Raw genomic sequence first — 15,860 nt, 5'->3', positions numbered from 1 at the left:
GTAAGAGCTCCGAGTTCAGTGTCAGCAATCCCACCACGCTTCTGCAGGAGCCCCACGCCAGCCGGGCCCTTTTATTTATTTTTGGTGGGAGACAGGAGGAAATAAAGGAATAGCTTTTCAACTTGAGTGCCAACACAAACTTGGAAAAGGAACTGGCTTGGCAAGTGCTGAATATCACTGCCTGGTTTGGGGACTTAAATCAACCGTCAGGGAGTAGGAGGTGAGGAAGAGACTGAAAAACATACCTTCCACCCCGGCATGTAGACAAGTGGCCAGGACAGGCATCACGTTACTGCCTCAAGACCTTCCCTGTCCCTGCTGCATGGCCCCTAGATCATGGCTGAGGGCAGGGGCCCAGACCAAAGGCACAAGGCCCCATCTCGCTTCTCTTCCTCCATACCCCTGTGTGATGCACGCACAGACAGACTCAAAGTCTGAAATAGCTTCCAGATTCTCAGTGTAGAGGGAAGGCCACAAGGCCAGTCATGAAGAGGCCTGAGTACTCACTCTGGCAGTGACAAATTCACTGTGTGGTCTAAAGAAGTTTTCTCTTCTCCAGGTCTCATTTTCTTCATCTGTTAAGTAAGAACGGATTGAATGATTCCAAAGATCCCCTTCACTGCAAACATTCGGACTCATTCATTCTACTGTTAACCCAAGCCAGCACTAGGTTCTGGGCATCCCTACGGGGCCACTCTAAACCTGCTGGGACATACCCAGACCCACCCACTAATGACAGCTGCAATACCAGTCTCCTAGCCCTTGTTTCAACAGCCAGAGCTCCTCCAGAGAGAGGAAGGAAAACCCTGCCCCGCCCGACGAAGCCAACCCTGCCTGCCAGCTTAGCTACCAGAGGAGGCATTGTCCCCACCCCTCAGCACCCTACAGGGACCCTCCCCCTACCTAATACTTTTCCTACTTTCCATATTTTGAAAAACCGTGTTGCTCCTTCTCCTGGGAAGGGCATGACCATCTCGTAGCCAGCTAAAGTCTTCTGCTTTATTTTTCCACCGTTTTTACAAAAGTACTGTATTCATTAAATGGTGACGCTGAAGTGGCCCCTGAATACGCTTTGTTATTTCAATTGCACAAACACCTCATATTTCACTTTGGTGCCCCCACCCCAGGGGCAGGGGAAGTGAGGAGCTACACACACCCAGAAACACACACACACACTGATCACTGTCCTAAGGCCCTCACCCCTACCTGTCTGTCACCAGCTACTGGCCACCACCTGGTCTCGGAACACCTGTTGGGAGGTGCTACAGTGCTGCTGTGGGAAAGTTCTGTGTCCTTCCACCACTTACGAGGTAAGAACCAAAACCTCTGAAGCTTTCTGAGGTTTGTGCGAGGATTCCACCCAGTTGAAAGCTCTCCAAAACGCTGTGCAAAAGGAAGTTACTTGATTGCTGGGCGGCTCCCACTTAAAAGCTGCATCGTTAGCTCGCACCAAGTCTTGCCTCCCCACATCTTTCCTTGCTGATGCTGATGAGAAGCAGAGAGGAGAGAAAGGGTTTCTCAGAAGGCAGAAGGCTGGCCCAGGACACTAAAAGCTTGGGAGGTGGGTCTCTCCCCCAGGCCGAGGGAGATCCAGGACTGGTCACCTGTTCCAAACCCGGGGAACGGAGCTCAGGCGAAGGCGGGCCCCAGCAGCCGCCCCTCCCCTACACCCCCCTTCCCTCCCAGCTGCGCGGTAGGGTACGCCCCCTCCCCCGGATTCACCAATCAGCGCCCGGAGCGGCGCCCGTGGCGCAGGGGGCTCTGGTCAGCAGCCAATTAGCGCAGCGGCCCGAGGCGGTGCCTGTCCGCCCCCTCCCAGAATGAAAGCTGCCCGGCAGCTGGCGAGGCGGGCGCAGCGCGTGGGGTGCAGGAGCCTCGCGGGCCGGAGCTGCGCGCGCTCACTGCCCGCCCGCCCCCCGCGCGTCCGCCTCCGCTCCGCCTTCGTCCCGGGCGCGGGCGAGGTGGCCCGGGCGGGGGAGGGCAGGGGGCAGGGCCGCGGCGGCGAGGCCGCGGGGCGGGGAGGAGCGGGGCCCGATAAAAGGCGAAGAGGCAGCCCCACCCCGAGGCAGGCCGGCGGGCAGGCTCGGCTCGTCCTTTCCGTCCGGCCCGCGCCGGCGGCGGGGAGCCGGCGCGCGCGCCCCGCAACCCGCCTATGGAGGCTTTCCCCTGGGCGCCCCGCTCGCCCCGCCGCGGCCGCGCCCCCCCGCCCATGGCGCTCGTGCCCAGCGCCCGCTACGTGAGCGCCCAGGGCCCGGCGCACCCGCAGCCCTTCAGCTCGTGGAACGACTATTTGGGGCTCGCCACGCTCATCACCAAGGCGGTGGACGGCGAGCCGCGCTTCGGCTGCGCCCGCGCTGGGGACGGTGGAGGCGACGGCTCCCCGCCCTCTTCTTCCTCCTCGTCGTGCTGCTCCCCCCACGCGGGGGCCGGGCCCGGGGCGCTGGGGCCCGCGCTGGGGCCGCCCGACTACGACGAGGACGACGACGACAGCGACGATCCAGGGTCCCGGAGCCGCTACCTGGGGGGCGCGCTGGAGCTGCGCGCGCTGGAGCTGTGCGCGGACCCCGCCGAGGCCGGGCTGCTGGAGGAGCGTTTCGCTGAGCTGAGCCCGTTCGCCGGTCGCGCCGCTGCCGTGCTTCTGGGCTGCGCGCCCGCCGCCGCCGCCGCCGCCGAAGCGGCGCCGCGAGAGGAGCGGGCCGCGGCGTGGGCGCCCGAGCCCAGGCTGCACGCCGCCTCCGGGGCGGCCGCCGCCCGGCTGCTCAAGCCCGAGCTGCAGGTGTGCGTGTTTTGCCGGAACAACAAGGAGGCGGTGGCGCTCTATACCACCCACATCCTGAAGGGACCCGACGGGCGGGTGCTGTGCCCAGTGCTGCGCCGGTACACGTGCCCCCTGTGCGGTGCGAGCGGCGACAACGCGCACACCATCAAGTACTGCCCGCTTTCCAAAGTGCTGCCGCCGCCTGCAGCCCGCCCGCCGCCGCGCAGCGCCCGGGACGGCCTACCCGGCAAGAAGCTGCGCTAAGGGCCCGGACCCCGGTCTCCTGATGCCACCAGGGTAGCCACCCGCCCACTCTCGTGTTTGGTCTGCGCACCCTCTCTCCCTCGCTGCCGGGGAGTGTGGAGCTCGTCTTGGATTTTCCAGAGGAAGCCGACGGTACTGAGTACTTTCCTATCGAAGAGCGGTTAAGACTAGACGTTAAAATCTTAATTGTTTCTAGTTTGTGCACATCCAGACGGCGAAGGCTGGGTATTCCACTAACTGAAATGTGGCAACTTAGAGGCGCTGTTTTATTTATACCTCGACCTATTTTAGATGTGCATCAGTATGAAATTGTCTCAATCTAATCTTGGATGTTTAATTTTATGAATGGAGGCACTTTACCAGGTCTAGAATATTTTTTTAAAAGCCTCTCAACTGAACTTAAAGCGCGATTTTATGGAGTGTCAGCAAAATGACTATTTTATTGTTTGAAACAAGTAATATTTCTGTTGTCCTTACCCAGTTGTTATAATTCCAGGCGAAGCTCTGCCTGGTAGCATCGTTAAGTGAAGACTTGGTATACTTTACAGTGTTAGTTTGGATGGGTGTTCCCTCCTTGTGGCTTGTTTTTGTCCTAGATGGAGATGTATAAAATGTACAATTTGTAGGTAGCAGGTAGAATACAGCTCATGTACCAGATCTTTTTATTACTGAAGGAGCAACTACCGTTTTCTCCCTTTAAAAATAGTGCCCAGTTATAATCATATTGTGTATACACTTGAAAATGGTGCTGTTTAAAAAAATTGTGTAACAGTATATGAATTCATTAACCTTGCCTTTAACCCTACTACTTGGCTTTTTCTTTATGCCCCTTCCTATTCCAGTTCTTCAAAAATATGTCATACTTAAGATCCAAAGGGCGCAGTATTAATCCATTCTCAGTTGCTCGATTTCAGGGTCTCTAAATAGTGGCAATCTCATTCCAGCTGTTGCCTCTCAGACTAAATGTAAGATGGAATCCTTTGAGCTCTGGAAGGTTAATGGAACAAATGGTGTTCAGGAAGGTTCCACTCTGGACTATGTCAGCTTTTAAACCATCACAGAAGTCCTCAAACCAGTATAAGCACCAATTAAAGGAACTGACTGGGGGGGCGGTGGGGGGGGGGTGGGTAAGACAAGGAACACAGCCCCCCTCTATCGTGTTCCCATTCTCATTGGAAGACAACCCTTCTGGAATCCCACCAGTTATTTTCATCAGTGAGATTAAATCTAATGCTTGGGCAAAGGTGCTTGATTTGGGATTTAACCTCCCATCTTCATTTTCAAGTCTACCATAGTGAATACCATAACTGTATCTACCATCAGAACAGACACGGAAATGAATTAACATGAAGTCATCTAAAATGTACAAAATCACTATCTGAAAACAACAGCAACAGATTTAGTCTTTGGAGGTTCCAGGAGAGCTTAGCTAGCTTATTAAAAATTAGACTGCCTTCATATTAAAACAACTCCCTCCACAGCAAATTTGCTTGATTTGAACACTTCTTTGAAAGTCTAAGAAGCTGCCATAACAGCTGAGATAGCTATGAGCTTTTTGGTCAAAAGGGCAGGAGAAGAGGGGGGCACAACAGGCAAACCCTTCATTTCTTGGTCAAGAAAAAAATCCTGTTAGTCTAGCTCCAAATGAGAGAACTTCAGACATGAATATACCTAAACTCAAAAAACTCTTCAGTTTTGCTTTCTGGGTTGTTTTTAGGTCACATGAATTCCTGTCAATCTCTTGGCACTGCTTTAATTCTACCTTTTCAAGAGTCACTATTAACAGATGGGTGCATTTTCCAGATGGGAAGGACTAGGCAGCTGACTTACCCTATCAGCAGCACCACACTCCCCCACCCCCACCGGCCATTTGCCTGTTTTCCAGCTAACTTTAGCTTCTAGTATTTTAAAGCATAACGGAGAATGTCAGTAGTTTTCTAGAACTCTTAGGAAAAGTTTACCAGCTCTAACACACTTAAAAGCAACTCTCAATCTGTAACATGTTTTAAGCACTGGAAAGGCTAAATTTAACGTAAAAGGAAACCCAATTTTCTGAAGTCTAGAAAGTATACAAAATAGTGACAAAATTACTTATTTTCATAAGACTGCATATTTTTGGGAAAAGATGTATGGAATCCTCAAAAGAGCTTTACCAACTGTGCAGCCACAGACTGCCTTACATTTTAAAATCATACCACAAATGCACATGCATTTCAAAGAAAAATTTCAGTTAGCCCTAATTTTCTAATCTATTCTTAGCTACAACATGAACATTCCTTCCATTAATCTCCAGTATGTTTTAGTTAGACTTACAAAATTTTAAGTCGGTGTACAGCCAAATCATGTCACACATATAGATGCCAACCTCCCCCTAGTAGCCACTTTGGACAACTACTGGGATGTGGAACCTTTTTTGGGCCGCCGTCTCCACCCTCAGACCCATCCATACTGATGATAATGATACCCTGTCTAAAAATGCAGAACCCACTGGGAACATGGAAGACACCTGTAAATAAACAGAGGGAGGGGGTAAGATTGTGAGACCCTGAGCAGGATCACAAGCAGCTGCATTCTTCTGCCCTTGCCCTGGGCTCTGATTCCAACACCCAGCTCACAGAACGTGGGAGAACAGTACATCTGAGAAAGGGTCCGCTTAGGAAGGTGGTTTGCGGACTAGCCTGGAAACCTAACCATCCGACAGCCATCTAAACCAATCGGCTGAAATGAATGTCTGTTGGGGCCCATATGTGATCGCCCAGGTATGTCCTGTTCTAGTGACTTGGGACAGAGCAGGTTACTGTCCCAAGTTTTCACTTGTTACAAAAGGCCTTCTTCTCACAAAAGAGAACCTTTTAAGACGTTCACTTGTTTGGAATCTAAATTAAGAAAAACGTTTTTTAAAGTGATTTCTATCATTAACATCGAAAAGGAAAGGCTGCATTTGGTCAAGTTTTTTTAAAAAAAGCATCAATACTCCCTCTTCTGGCCTCATGGCCGCAACAACAGTAATCCTCACCACTACTCAACACCAGAAAGAACCTAAGTGCCTAGAGCCACTATAAATTTGCAATTAACATTATGTGAAATCAATTATGCTTTTAATTTCAGGGGATAACTCAAGATGTACATCACATACACACACACCACACAGAGAGGACAACTTTACAGGGAAACACAACTTTACACACACACACAATCCCCTCCCCCCCATACAGAGAGGGCAACTTTACAGGGAAACTAAGAGGTTCATCCAGTAACAGAGGAGGACACTTCAGTGGAAACATCCTAGCCACATTTGCTTTTTGTTATATTTAGATTATTTTCTCTGTTACTCAACAGTGAGAAAGTTAATACCACTGGTAAAACCTCAAGTGAAATAAACTCAACTGAATATGCAAGCTAAACATTATAAATGAAACACTAACCACAAGTCAACACTAAAACAAATTCTGTAAGTGTTTTATTTATCATTGAAGAAAAAACAGCAGCAAGTTCTGTGTTGGCTTCAATAAGACCAAATAGTTAATCTTTAACATAGCTACTACACTCCAAAATTGAAGTCAACACAGTCATTACTACAAACTGCTTATTGAAAGCATCTATTCTGAAGAGAAAGGAAATTAGGAAAAAGAATTTAAACAATTCCTCCAAACCACACATTTATAAATATTGTCATATTTAAAATGCTTGAAAGGCATGAATTCTCCATAAATGGAAAAGCAGTTTGCTATTGGCAACAGAAAAAACTCAGCCACAGTTTACCAAATGCTTTAAAATTTAAAAGCTGTATCTGTTTTGGATTCACACTCCAGCAGTATTCCCGTCATTAAAATAATGACCACAAGTTGGTTTATACTCACCTTCCTTCAAGTAAAATCTACCAAAAACTCCACTGTATCCAATGTGTGTAATGTTTACTGCACTTAGAGTAAACCTAAAAACCTCCTGAATTTAGTAAATAGTAAATACCTCAAAATACCTAGAGGTATGTCTCAATGGTGTGAGAACTGTTTCAGCTCCGTTTTAGAGACTTCAAACACATTCTCTATAACAGAACCTTACTTCATTCCAAATTAATACCAGATATTTCAAAATCAAAAGAAAAAAGATTAGTTCTATACCAAGATATAGGTGTTACTCAATACCTGAAGAATTCTCATTTTAAATTTATTTTTAGTTTTTCTTTTTTGTAAACAAATGATTGATGAAATAATGCAACACCTTAAATTCAAAAACATGGCGTGGTTTTCCAACCGTCTGTGGATGCGGTGCCTGATCAATCTATTATATAGGATTAATACAAGTTCATGCTTTTTGTGTTATGGTGAGACATTAAAGAATCCAATTTAGATTGGTTGAAGCACAAGTATAATAATCCTTGAATGTGATCAAACCTATGTAAAGACATGAGTTTGAATCCATTATCTTGAGACTTAACGTCGTACTGTGGTCCATCCATCTTCATCAGTCTCGTTTTTAGTACGACGAAGCGATTCCCTGTCTTTCTCAGCTCTCCAGGAGGCCTTCTCCTTCTCCCCCCCTTCCCTTTCTCGGTCTCGATCTCGGTCTCGATCTCTTGAAACAGCTGCGGGAGGAACACGACGAGGGGTATCCCGTTCTTCTGCCCGGTCATCTTTCCTGTCATCAGCACGTCTCCAAGAACTTACTTTAATTAAAAGAAAAGGAGAGAGAATGAATTCGTACTGTGTTCTATCAGCTCAGACTAAATAGAACTGAAGCAAAAGGAATGCCTCAAGTTACTCAGAAATCCAGTACTGAAGATGATAGAGAATCTTCATTTAAAAAAAGCTAAATACGTTTTAATCATTTTGATACAATTTCTGAAAAACCTTTAAAATAGACTTAAAATACCAACTTGCAAGCAAGAAATCACTGGCCTGGGAAGTGCCCTAATTTTTAAAAAATTAAGGATAAGGTGACAAAAATCTGGCTGGGTAAAAGTTTTTTACAGGATTTTTGGCTCCTGTTGAAGACTTAACAGCAAATAAGTGAAATATATTTCATTATACTATAAAAGAAGAAATACCCTCGATGTAAAACCAAATAGTAAAAGCTTTTGAGGCAAAAGTGCCATGGTCATTTTAAACAAAATGAAAGTGAAAGTGAAGTTGCTCAGTCCTGTCCAACTCTTTGCAACCCCATGGACTGTAACCTACCAGGCTCCTCAGTCCATGGAATTTTCCAAGCAAGAGTACTGGAGTGGGTTGCCATTTCCTTTTCCATTATATCTGTGAAAACCATGAACTTTAAATGGAATAAATGATCTACTTGGCCATCTTATTTTTGGTGTTCACACAAGTTAGAGAGACAGTAAATCCCTTCATCAACTATGGTTCCGCGGTGTTCAGCGGTCACACAGAAAGCACATCTCTACCTTCCTCGCGCTCTGATCTGAGAGGCGGTCCTCTTCGGTCCCTGTCGTCTCGTCTGTCCCTTAGATCGCGGCGATCATCTCTCTCACGACGTCGGTCATCGCGGTCCCTATCATCACGACGACTTGCATCTCTCCAGCTTGAAGACTCCTCAGCTGGTCCTCTTCTCCAACCACCTTCATCCCTGCAAGCCAATTAAAATGACACGTTAAGTTCTGTTGTTAGACAACATGGGTAAATTTAAGTGGATATATAATACCAGGTCAAACTTTAAACTCGTGAGTTGACCTCAAACTGATGCTTCAGGCATGAAGTCAAATGAGAACATCTGGCTCTGCATTGCCCAACAGAATAGTCATTACCCATTCCAAATACTCAACAGTCAAATGTGACAGCTGGTTACCATGTGGACATTACATCTACAGGACACTTTCATCCTTGCAGGAAACTGGACTGAACTGTGCTGATCTAGATTAGATTAGTACAAAGCCACTTTGATCAGATGAAGCAAGCCAGAACTCTTAAAACTAGTAAAAGCAAAGGGGCTTTTTAATAATTTAAAAGCAATAAATGGACCTCAACCACAGGGGAGAAGTAATGGACAGTGAAGAACCTGGACTGGTTCCACCACCACAGAGCCACACAACCTACACGCAGCACCAGCCTGCCTGTCCCCTCTTTGAAGAGAGGAATCTGGTGCAATTAGATGACCTCTAAATTTTTTTAAATCCATGATTCTACTAGATAAATATATGAAAGGGGGGGAGCATGTTTTTTCAAAAACAGCTGGGAATGCATAGGAGAACATTAAAGGAATTTTAACCATAAGGCCACAGTCTTAACCAGAGTATCAAACCTCGGCCGTCTGAAGCGGTCCTCTCGATCGCCATCTCTCTCTCTGTCTCTCTCTCTCTCTCTGTCCCTCTCTCTCTCTCTGTCTCTTTCTCTCTCCGGGTCCCTGTCGTTCTCATCTCGATCTTGATTATCTCGGTCTCTCTCTTTTTCCCTCTCCCATTCACGGTCTTCTGATGGTCTTGAGTCTCGAGGTGGACCCCAACTCTCTTCTCTGGCTTTTTCTTTCTCTCTCCATCCACCTAGGTTTTTGAAATAGAAAATGAAAATTTCCACTCAAGAAACAGATTGGCAACCATGAATCTTGATGTTAATCCATCACCATTGTAACGGCTAATTAAGACACTCTAACATAATTTTAAAAAACTCATTTCATAGAACCAACTCCTATTTATGACTACCTATTATTGTTTTTCTAACATATAACATATAGGAACTTAATGTTCCATAGGCAGAGATTTCAGGTATAAAAATCTGTAAACCTGTTCTGACAGTGAAGACAACTCATTTAAGCAGAGAGAACTTCAAGGGTGAGGGGTAGGATCTAGATCTGAGAGACAGAGCCCCAATTATGAGTTCACTTATATCTTTCAACATTTTCAAAACCTTTCTAACTAAAAAAGACTCTTTCCTTTCACAATCCTGCCCCCTACCATTTACCACCATAAGGTCATGAAATAAGGACAAAGCCTTTGGCCCTGCTCAATATCTCACTTAGCCATGGGATGTCCAAATCGAGGAAAAATGTGTACACACAAATGCACAGGCACACACACAAAAGGAAATGAAAGGAAGAAGATTATTTCCATGAAAATCTCTTATAGCTGCAAGGCCAACAATTATCATCACTAACATTTATATTCTGGTGTGCTACAGCACTAGCCTAAACCGTCTATTATTAGCTCTTTCAATCCTATCCACAGCTCTGAGATAAGTCGGTTATTCCATACCTGCTAATTTGCTACTTGCTAAAAATCTGTAATTCCAAAATTAGCACTCCAGCACTTTCACAAGTCACTCCCAGGCATGCACCCAGTGGTGAAATATTTGAGCTGCCTGACGGGCCTGTTCTCAGCCGAGCTCAAACAAGGCAATGCTGTCTTCTGGCCGCAGCTCTCCTACTTTAAAAGAGTAGCCTTTGAATGGCCTATTTAGTGCCACGTTTCCACTTTTTTTGTGCTTTTTGTTAGTGATTTCAGTTTTTAAGTGCGCCACCAACCCTACCCCCAGCATTCTCCCAAAGACAAAAAGGCAATGGACATGATTTAGGGAGAAAATACGGGTGTTAGATAAGCTTCTTCCAGGAATGAGTGACAGTGCTGTTGGTCAGGGAGTTCAATGCTAATGAATCAATAATATACATTAAATGAGGTATGTGTTGATTGGCTGGAAAAAACTGACCAGAGGGTTCAGGAAAAAACAGGAACCTAACCTAGTATTTCCCTTAGTAGCAATGGTTCAGTATCCACTGACTTTATAAAAATGTAATTATCATGAATTAATGAGAATCTACGATGCTATTATCCCCATGTTACATACAGCACAGCCAAGTTAAGCTTATGCAAAAGTCACAAAGTTTCACAATGGAATGAAGTGAGAAGAAATACAAGTATGTAACAGAAACCACTCAAGGTAAAGAGCAGGCAGGTGCTCAAAATGCTTTTAAAACAAATTACTGAAAAGATGTTGGTCATTGAAAAGATACAAAAAGGATGCAAGAGCAGAGAAAAGGAGAACTCCCATCTTATACAATTAGATGGACAGTGACGACCGTCCTTGAAGAGAAACGTGTGTCTATGTTTCTTTTTGGTGGGGGGCAGGGCAGAATTCTGTTTTCATAGGTTGATTCTGAAGTGTCAGTGACCAGGTGCTACATAAAAGTTGGAAACAGGTCTGAATGTATGGGGAAAAGTCATCTGGGCAAGACAGTAATGAAGGCATAGACCTGTACACAATTACTCAAGAATAAAAATTATGAAGGGGGGATATTTCTCTGGTAGTCCAGTGGCTATAAAAACTCCACGCTCCCAATGAAGGAGGCCTGGGTTCAATCCTTGGTCAGGGAACTAGAACTCACATGCCACAACCTAAGATTCTACGCTTGGCAATTAAGTCCCAGCACAGCCGAATAAATTAAAAAAAAAAAAAAAAAGTATGAAAGGATGAACAGGCCCAAGACCGAGAAAGGAAATGGGCTCCTCTCATGAACCATAATGCCATGGTTGACAAGAGTACAGACAAATGATTAGTAAGTATATTTTTATTTTTCATTACTTCTACAAGGAGTCCAGTCCAGGAAGGAACCTGAAGAACACTGATACTTAGGGACGACCACAGAAAGAAGAACCTCAAAGAAGCCCTGAAATAGCAGGAACACTTCTTATCAAAATGTAATTTGTCCTTTGAGACCTGAGTTTTTTTCTTTGAAATAACCTGCTACTCTCTACAGAATAGTGGGGATTAACTGGTGTAAAATTTCAGGTAGCATTTGGAAATACACATAAAGCATCCAATTTGGTTTTTTGAATACCACAATTTTACCTGGTTTGACAAATGGTCTCCAGGGGCCAGGTCGTGAATCATCACCCCTTCTGGGAATCCGATCGTCATCAGCCCGTCTTGAGATCCGATCGTCATCCATGTTTCTCCAAGGCCCCCTGTCATCATCTGCACCGCGCCTGGAAAATCTGTCGTCATCTGCACCTCGCCTGGAAAATCTATCATCGTCGGTATTCCGCCAAGGTCCTCGATCATCATCCAAGCCACGCCTGGGACCCCGGTCCTCATCCATGCCCCGCCTGGGACGATCGTCGTCAGCACTCCGCCAGGAGGGACGCTCCTCGTCCGCACCTCGGCGCGGACCCCGGTCCTCATCCATCCCGCGCCTGGGTCCCCTGTCCTCGTCGGCCGTGCGCCAGCTTCCTCTATCCTCATCCAGTCCTCGTCTAGGTGGTCTGTCGTCATCCGCGTGACGCCAGCTACCCCTGTCTTCATCGCCAATTCGTCTGGGAGGCCTGTCATCGTCTGCACTACGCCAAGAAGGCCGGTCATCGTCCGCCCCTCTGCGAGAGAACCGATCTTCATCAGGACCACGTCGTGGGCCTCTGTCGTCATCCATGCCACGTCGGGGAATGCGATCGTCATCTGGTCTGAGAGAGGACTCTCTCTCTTCATCATCCCCCAGGCGCCTCGGACGGTCTTCATCTCTTCTGTGAGGTCTCTCTTCGTCCCGCCCTTCTCCACGTCTCCACTCCCTGCAAAGTAACAAGCCAAACATCTTTAAGAGTATACTTTCTTAAGAAAGTACATGATCTCTTTGGGAATGCTTTCACTCACTTCCAAAGTAGAAATTCACAAATCTTAGTCCTACACGAGTATGTTCCAATTAAAAAAAAAAAAAAAAAACCCACAAAATCCAAAATTTTATGTCAACAAATAAACCAGTAAGCATACAACTGCCTCTAAAAGCTATCTGCACTTTATGAGGAATGCCTTAGCAATTTCTACATCTATTACTACAAGCTTTCAAAACAACAAGAAAAATACTATGAAACCATTCACTATACTCTAACCTCAATACCGTTAGTTTAGAAAATTAAAAAGAAAAACCTCATGCATGTATTTTCGAAGATCTCTATTCCATGTCAGTAATTACAGCAGCATTGAAGCAAACCATAAAAAACATTTCAGTAATAGATATGCATACAGTTCTTCATGACTCCCTTTTCCCCACCGCCACAAAATATGCCAAATTAGAAAAACACTATTAAGATACTAATAGGACCTATGATTAGTCTCTTCTCCTTAATTCTACTTACTTCTCTGGAGGGCCTCTTCTCCACTCAGAATCTGTTTCGGGTCCTTTTCTCCAAGTGCCTTCTGTATCTCTATCTCCCCAACGAGAGTCCTACATTGAGCAAAGTTGAGAGTCACTACATTAGCAACACCTGATAGAAACTGAACAGGAGCCTCAAAGAGCTAGTTGCTATAGCACAGAGAGATGAAAAGAATAAATGAAACATTAAAAGAGATAAAGAATAGGACTTTGAGAGGCCAGAAGAAGAAAAAAGGAGAAAAAAATCTCCCAGTTAAGACAATTCAATACGCTCTAAGTAAACTGAACCCTGACTGATGGGGCACACGTGCCAAAAAGGGTGAACAGTAAAGACCTAAGCTTAGGCAACTAAACAAAGACTTGGTGAAACATTAGAACTTCTTTTCTCAGAGCTTCTTAGGAATACAGCAGAATATCTACTGAAGCAAAAAGATCAAGACTATTGTCAACAACCCTCTTCCCACTAAGTACTAGGACAGTGAGCACAGACAGGTCTCTCAACTTCTAAAGGAGGATGATTCTGAAGTGGCCAAACCAATGAGTCATTATGCAACTGTGAGAGGAAAAACAAAACCTCTTGTGAGGCATACACAAAAACAATAAAATATACAATATACAAAACAAAAAACATATATGCAAAGGGGAAAAGATACAGTGTAAACATATTTTAAACTAAATCACCTTGCCAATGCAACTGTAAAACTGCTAAGTGATTTCTAAATAGATAACATTGTTTAAATGCATTGGAGGCAATAAATTTAAGTCAAGCCTTTAAACAGACATGGCTCGGATGGTAAAGAATCTGCCTGCAATTCAGGAGACCAGGGTTCAACCCTTGGGTTGGGAAGATCCCCTGGAGAAGGGAATGGCTCCTCACTCCAATATTCGTGCCTGGAGAATGCCATGGACAGAGGAGCCTGGCCAGCCATATAGTCCATGGGGCTGCAGAGTCAGACACAACTGCATGACCAACACAGGTGCTACTACAAGGGATAAAGAGGCCTTAAGCTTTATAATCTTTGGGCTTCTCTGGTGGCTCAGTCAGTAAAGAATCCACCTGCAATTCAGAGGAGACCTGGGATCGACCCCTGGGTTGGGAGGGCATGGAGGATGGCATGGCAACCCACTTTAGTCTTCTTGCCTGGAGAATCCCCATGGACTGCCTGCCTGGCAGGCTGCAATCTGTGTGGTCACAAAGAGTCAGATGCGACTAAGCACAGTAGTGCTTGTTTTGTTTGTTTTGCACATTTTGTTTGTTCTGAAGAAAAGAGAAGAGTTCTCAAAATCTACAGACAGCAAGTTTAGACTTTGAAAAGAAAGGATGGTAAAAAAGCAGAGAAAAGCATAAATGCCAAAACAAATGTCAGGAATAAAGCCACAAGCACTAGTTAGTTACCATAGTTAACTACCATGTTAAACATGAACAGAAAGAACGGAACACTCTCCAACTGAAAGGGAACGGGGAGCTAACAAAACAGACACAACAACAAAGGATGAACTGCTACTGCTACTGCTAAGTCGCTTCAGTCGTGTCCGACTCTTTGCGACCCTATAGACGGCAGCCCACCAGGCTCTGCCGTCCCTAGGATTCTCCAGGCAAGAATACTGGAGTGGGTTGCCATTTCCTTCTCCAGTGCATGAAAGGGAAAAGTAAAAGTGAAGTCGCTCAGTCGTGTCTGACTCTTAGCGACCCCATGGACTGTAGCCTACCAGGCTCCTCCATCCATGGGATTTTCCAGGCAAGAGTACTGGAGTGGGGTGCCATGAACACAAAACCGCAAAAACTGATGAAAACCTTTGAAATCCATAACCATAGGTGGTCTACCTCATCTGCTTCAGAAGAACTAAATTAACAGGATGTAGCAAATCAAATAGTTAACTCTTATTTCACACACACACACAAAACTCTGTGCCCAACAGGAAAAGAACACTCATAATAATTACCAAGAGTAACAAAACTAGAAGTCCATTCATATATTATAAAACAAATTGAAGGCTACATAAGTAGGAGCAGACCCTCCAATAAGGGGAAGCATTTTAGACAGGTGTGGCACAGATAAAGGATCAGAGACATGGCAGGCAAGAAACCCTCCAGCTACTTACCTCTAACCTTAAAAAATAAGCAGTATTTCATTTAAAGGACAGCATGGACACATTGCAGGAAAAACAAAGAGCATGCAGGCAGATGTCACAGACACAATAAAAGATAACACTAACTCAGAATAGCTAGAGTATAGGTGACTAAGAAAACAGTATCTGTTTTAGACTGATGAAGCTAATGAAAACAACAGTAAACATACAAGGCCTTGACCGCTAAGGTGTGTTTAGTTGGGCTCTAAGCAATGAGTACGACCCAAAGGAAGGTCTGAAACTGAAAGCAGAGGTAACAGTCAAGTGTGCATCATGAAAAACCAAGCAAGCCACAGTATAGATGAAGGTCTGAGGCTAGGGGGAAAGATCACAACCAGGGATAAGACCTGTAAGTAATACAGGCAAAAGAAACCAGCTGAATTAAATAAGGCAGGAGCATAAGGACAGAAAGGAGGGGTGGGTTTGAAACAATGTGGTTTAAGTAGGTAACAAAGCTACTGCTAGGAGAAGGTATTAGATACCCTGTTTATACAAGATAAAAGTCAGAAGCACTGGTTGTTTTGGACATGAATGGAAATTAAAAATAAACACTTAGACCAGCATTTGAAGCACCTGGTAATCTTGTTAAAATGCAGATTCTGGTTCAAAAGATTTGGCTCTGAGCCTG

At 45.3% G+C, this 15,860-nt stretch overlaps 2 protein-coding genes across 3 annotated transcripts in view; one reads left to right on the top strand and one right to left on the bottom strand.

Moving 5' to 3' along the window:
* Positions 1-1,831: 1,831 nt before the first annotated feature.
* NANOS1 (nanos C2HC-type zinc finger 1) lies at positions 1,832-3,827 on the top strand. The gene has a single exon (XM_081536341.1). The coding sequence runs from the start codon at positions 2,153-2,155 to the stop codon at positions 3,020-3,022; it is 870 nt and encodes a 289-aa protein (XP_081392467.1). The 5' UTR covers positions 1,832-2,152; the 3' UTR covers positions 3,023-3,827.
* Positions 3,828-6,465: 2,638 nt separating this feature from the next.
* EIF3A (eukaryotic translation initiation factor 3 subunit A) overlaps positions 6,466-15,860 on the bottom strand; it is a 33,044-nt gene continuing 23,649 nt past the window's right edge. For both annotated transcript variants that reach the window (XM_081536324.1, XM_081536330.1), the window contains exons 18-22: positions 13,086-13,174; positions 11,809-12,521; positions 9,272-9,509; positions 8,418-8,599; positions 6,466-7,688 (exon numbers count right to left, since the gene is read on the bottom strand). In XM_081536324.1, coding sequence (XP_081392450.1) covers positions 7,456-7,688; positions 8,418-8,599; positions 9,272-9,509; positions 11,809-12,521; positions 13,086-13,174 — 1,455 coding nt within the window. In that variant the 3' untranslated portion in view covers positions 6,466-7,455. The remainder of the gene's footprint in view (positions 7,689-8,417; positions 8,600-9,271; positions 9,510-11,808; positions 12,522-13,085; positions 13,175-15,860) is intronic.

This window comes from Giraffa tippelskirchi, chromosome 2, assembly GCF_054371585.1.
Source record: "Giraffa tippelskirchi isolate mGirTip1 chromosome 2, T2T-mGirTip1v1.2.pri, whole genome shotgun sequence".
Lineage (NCBI taxonomy): Eukaryota > Metazoa > Chordata > Mammalia > Artiodactyla > Giraffidae > Giraffa > Giraffa tippelskirchi.
Note: the sequence above shows the minus strand (reverse complement) of the source record. Positions and strands in the feature narration are given on the sequence as shown.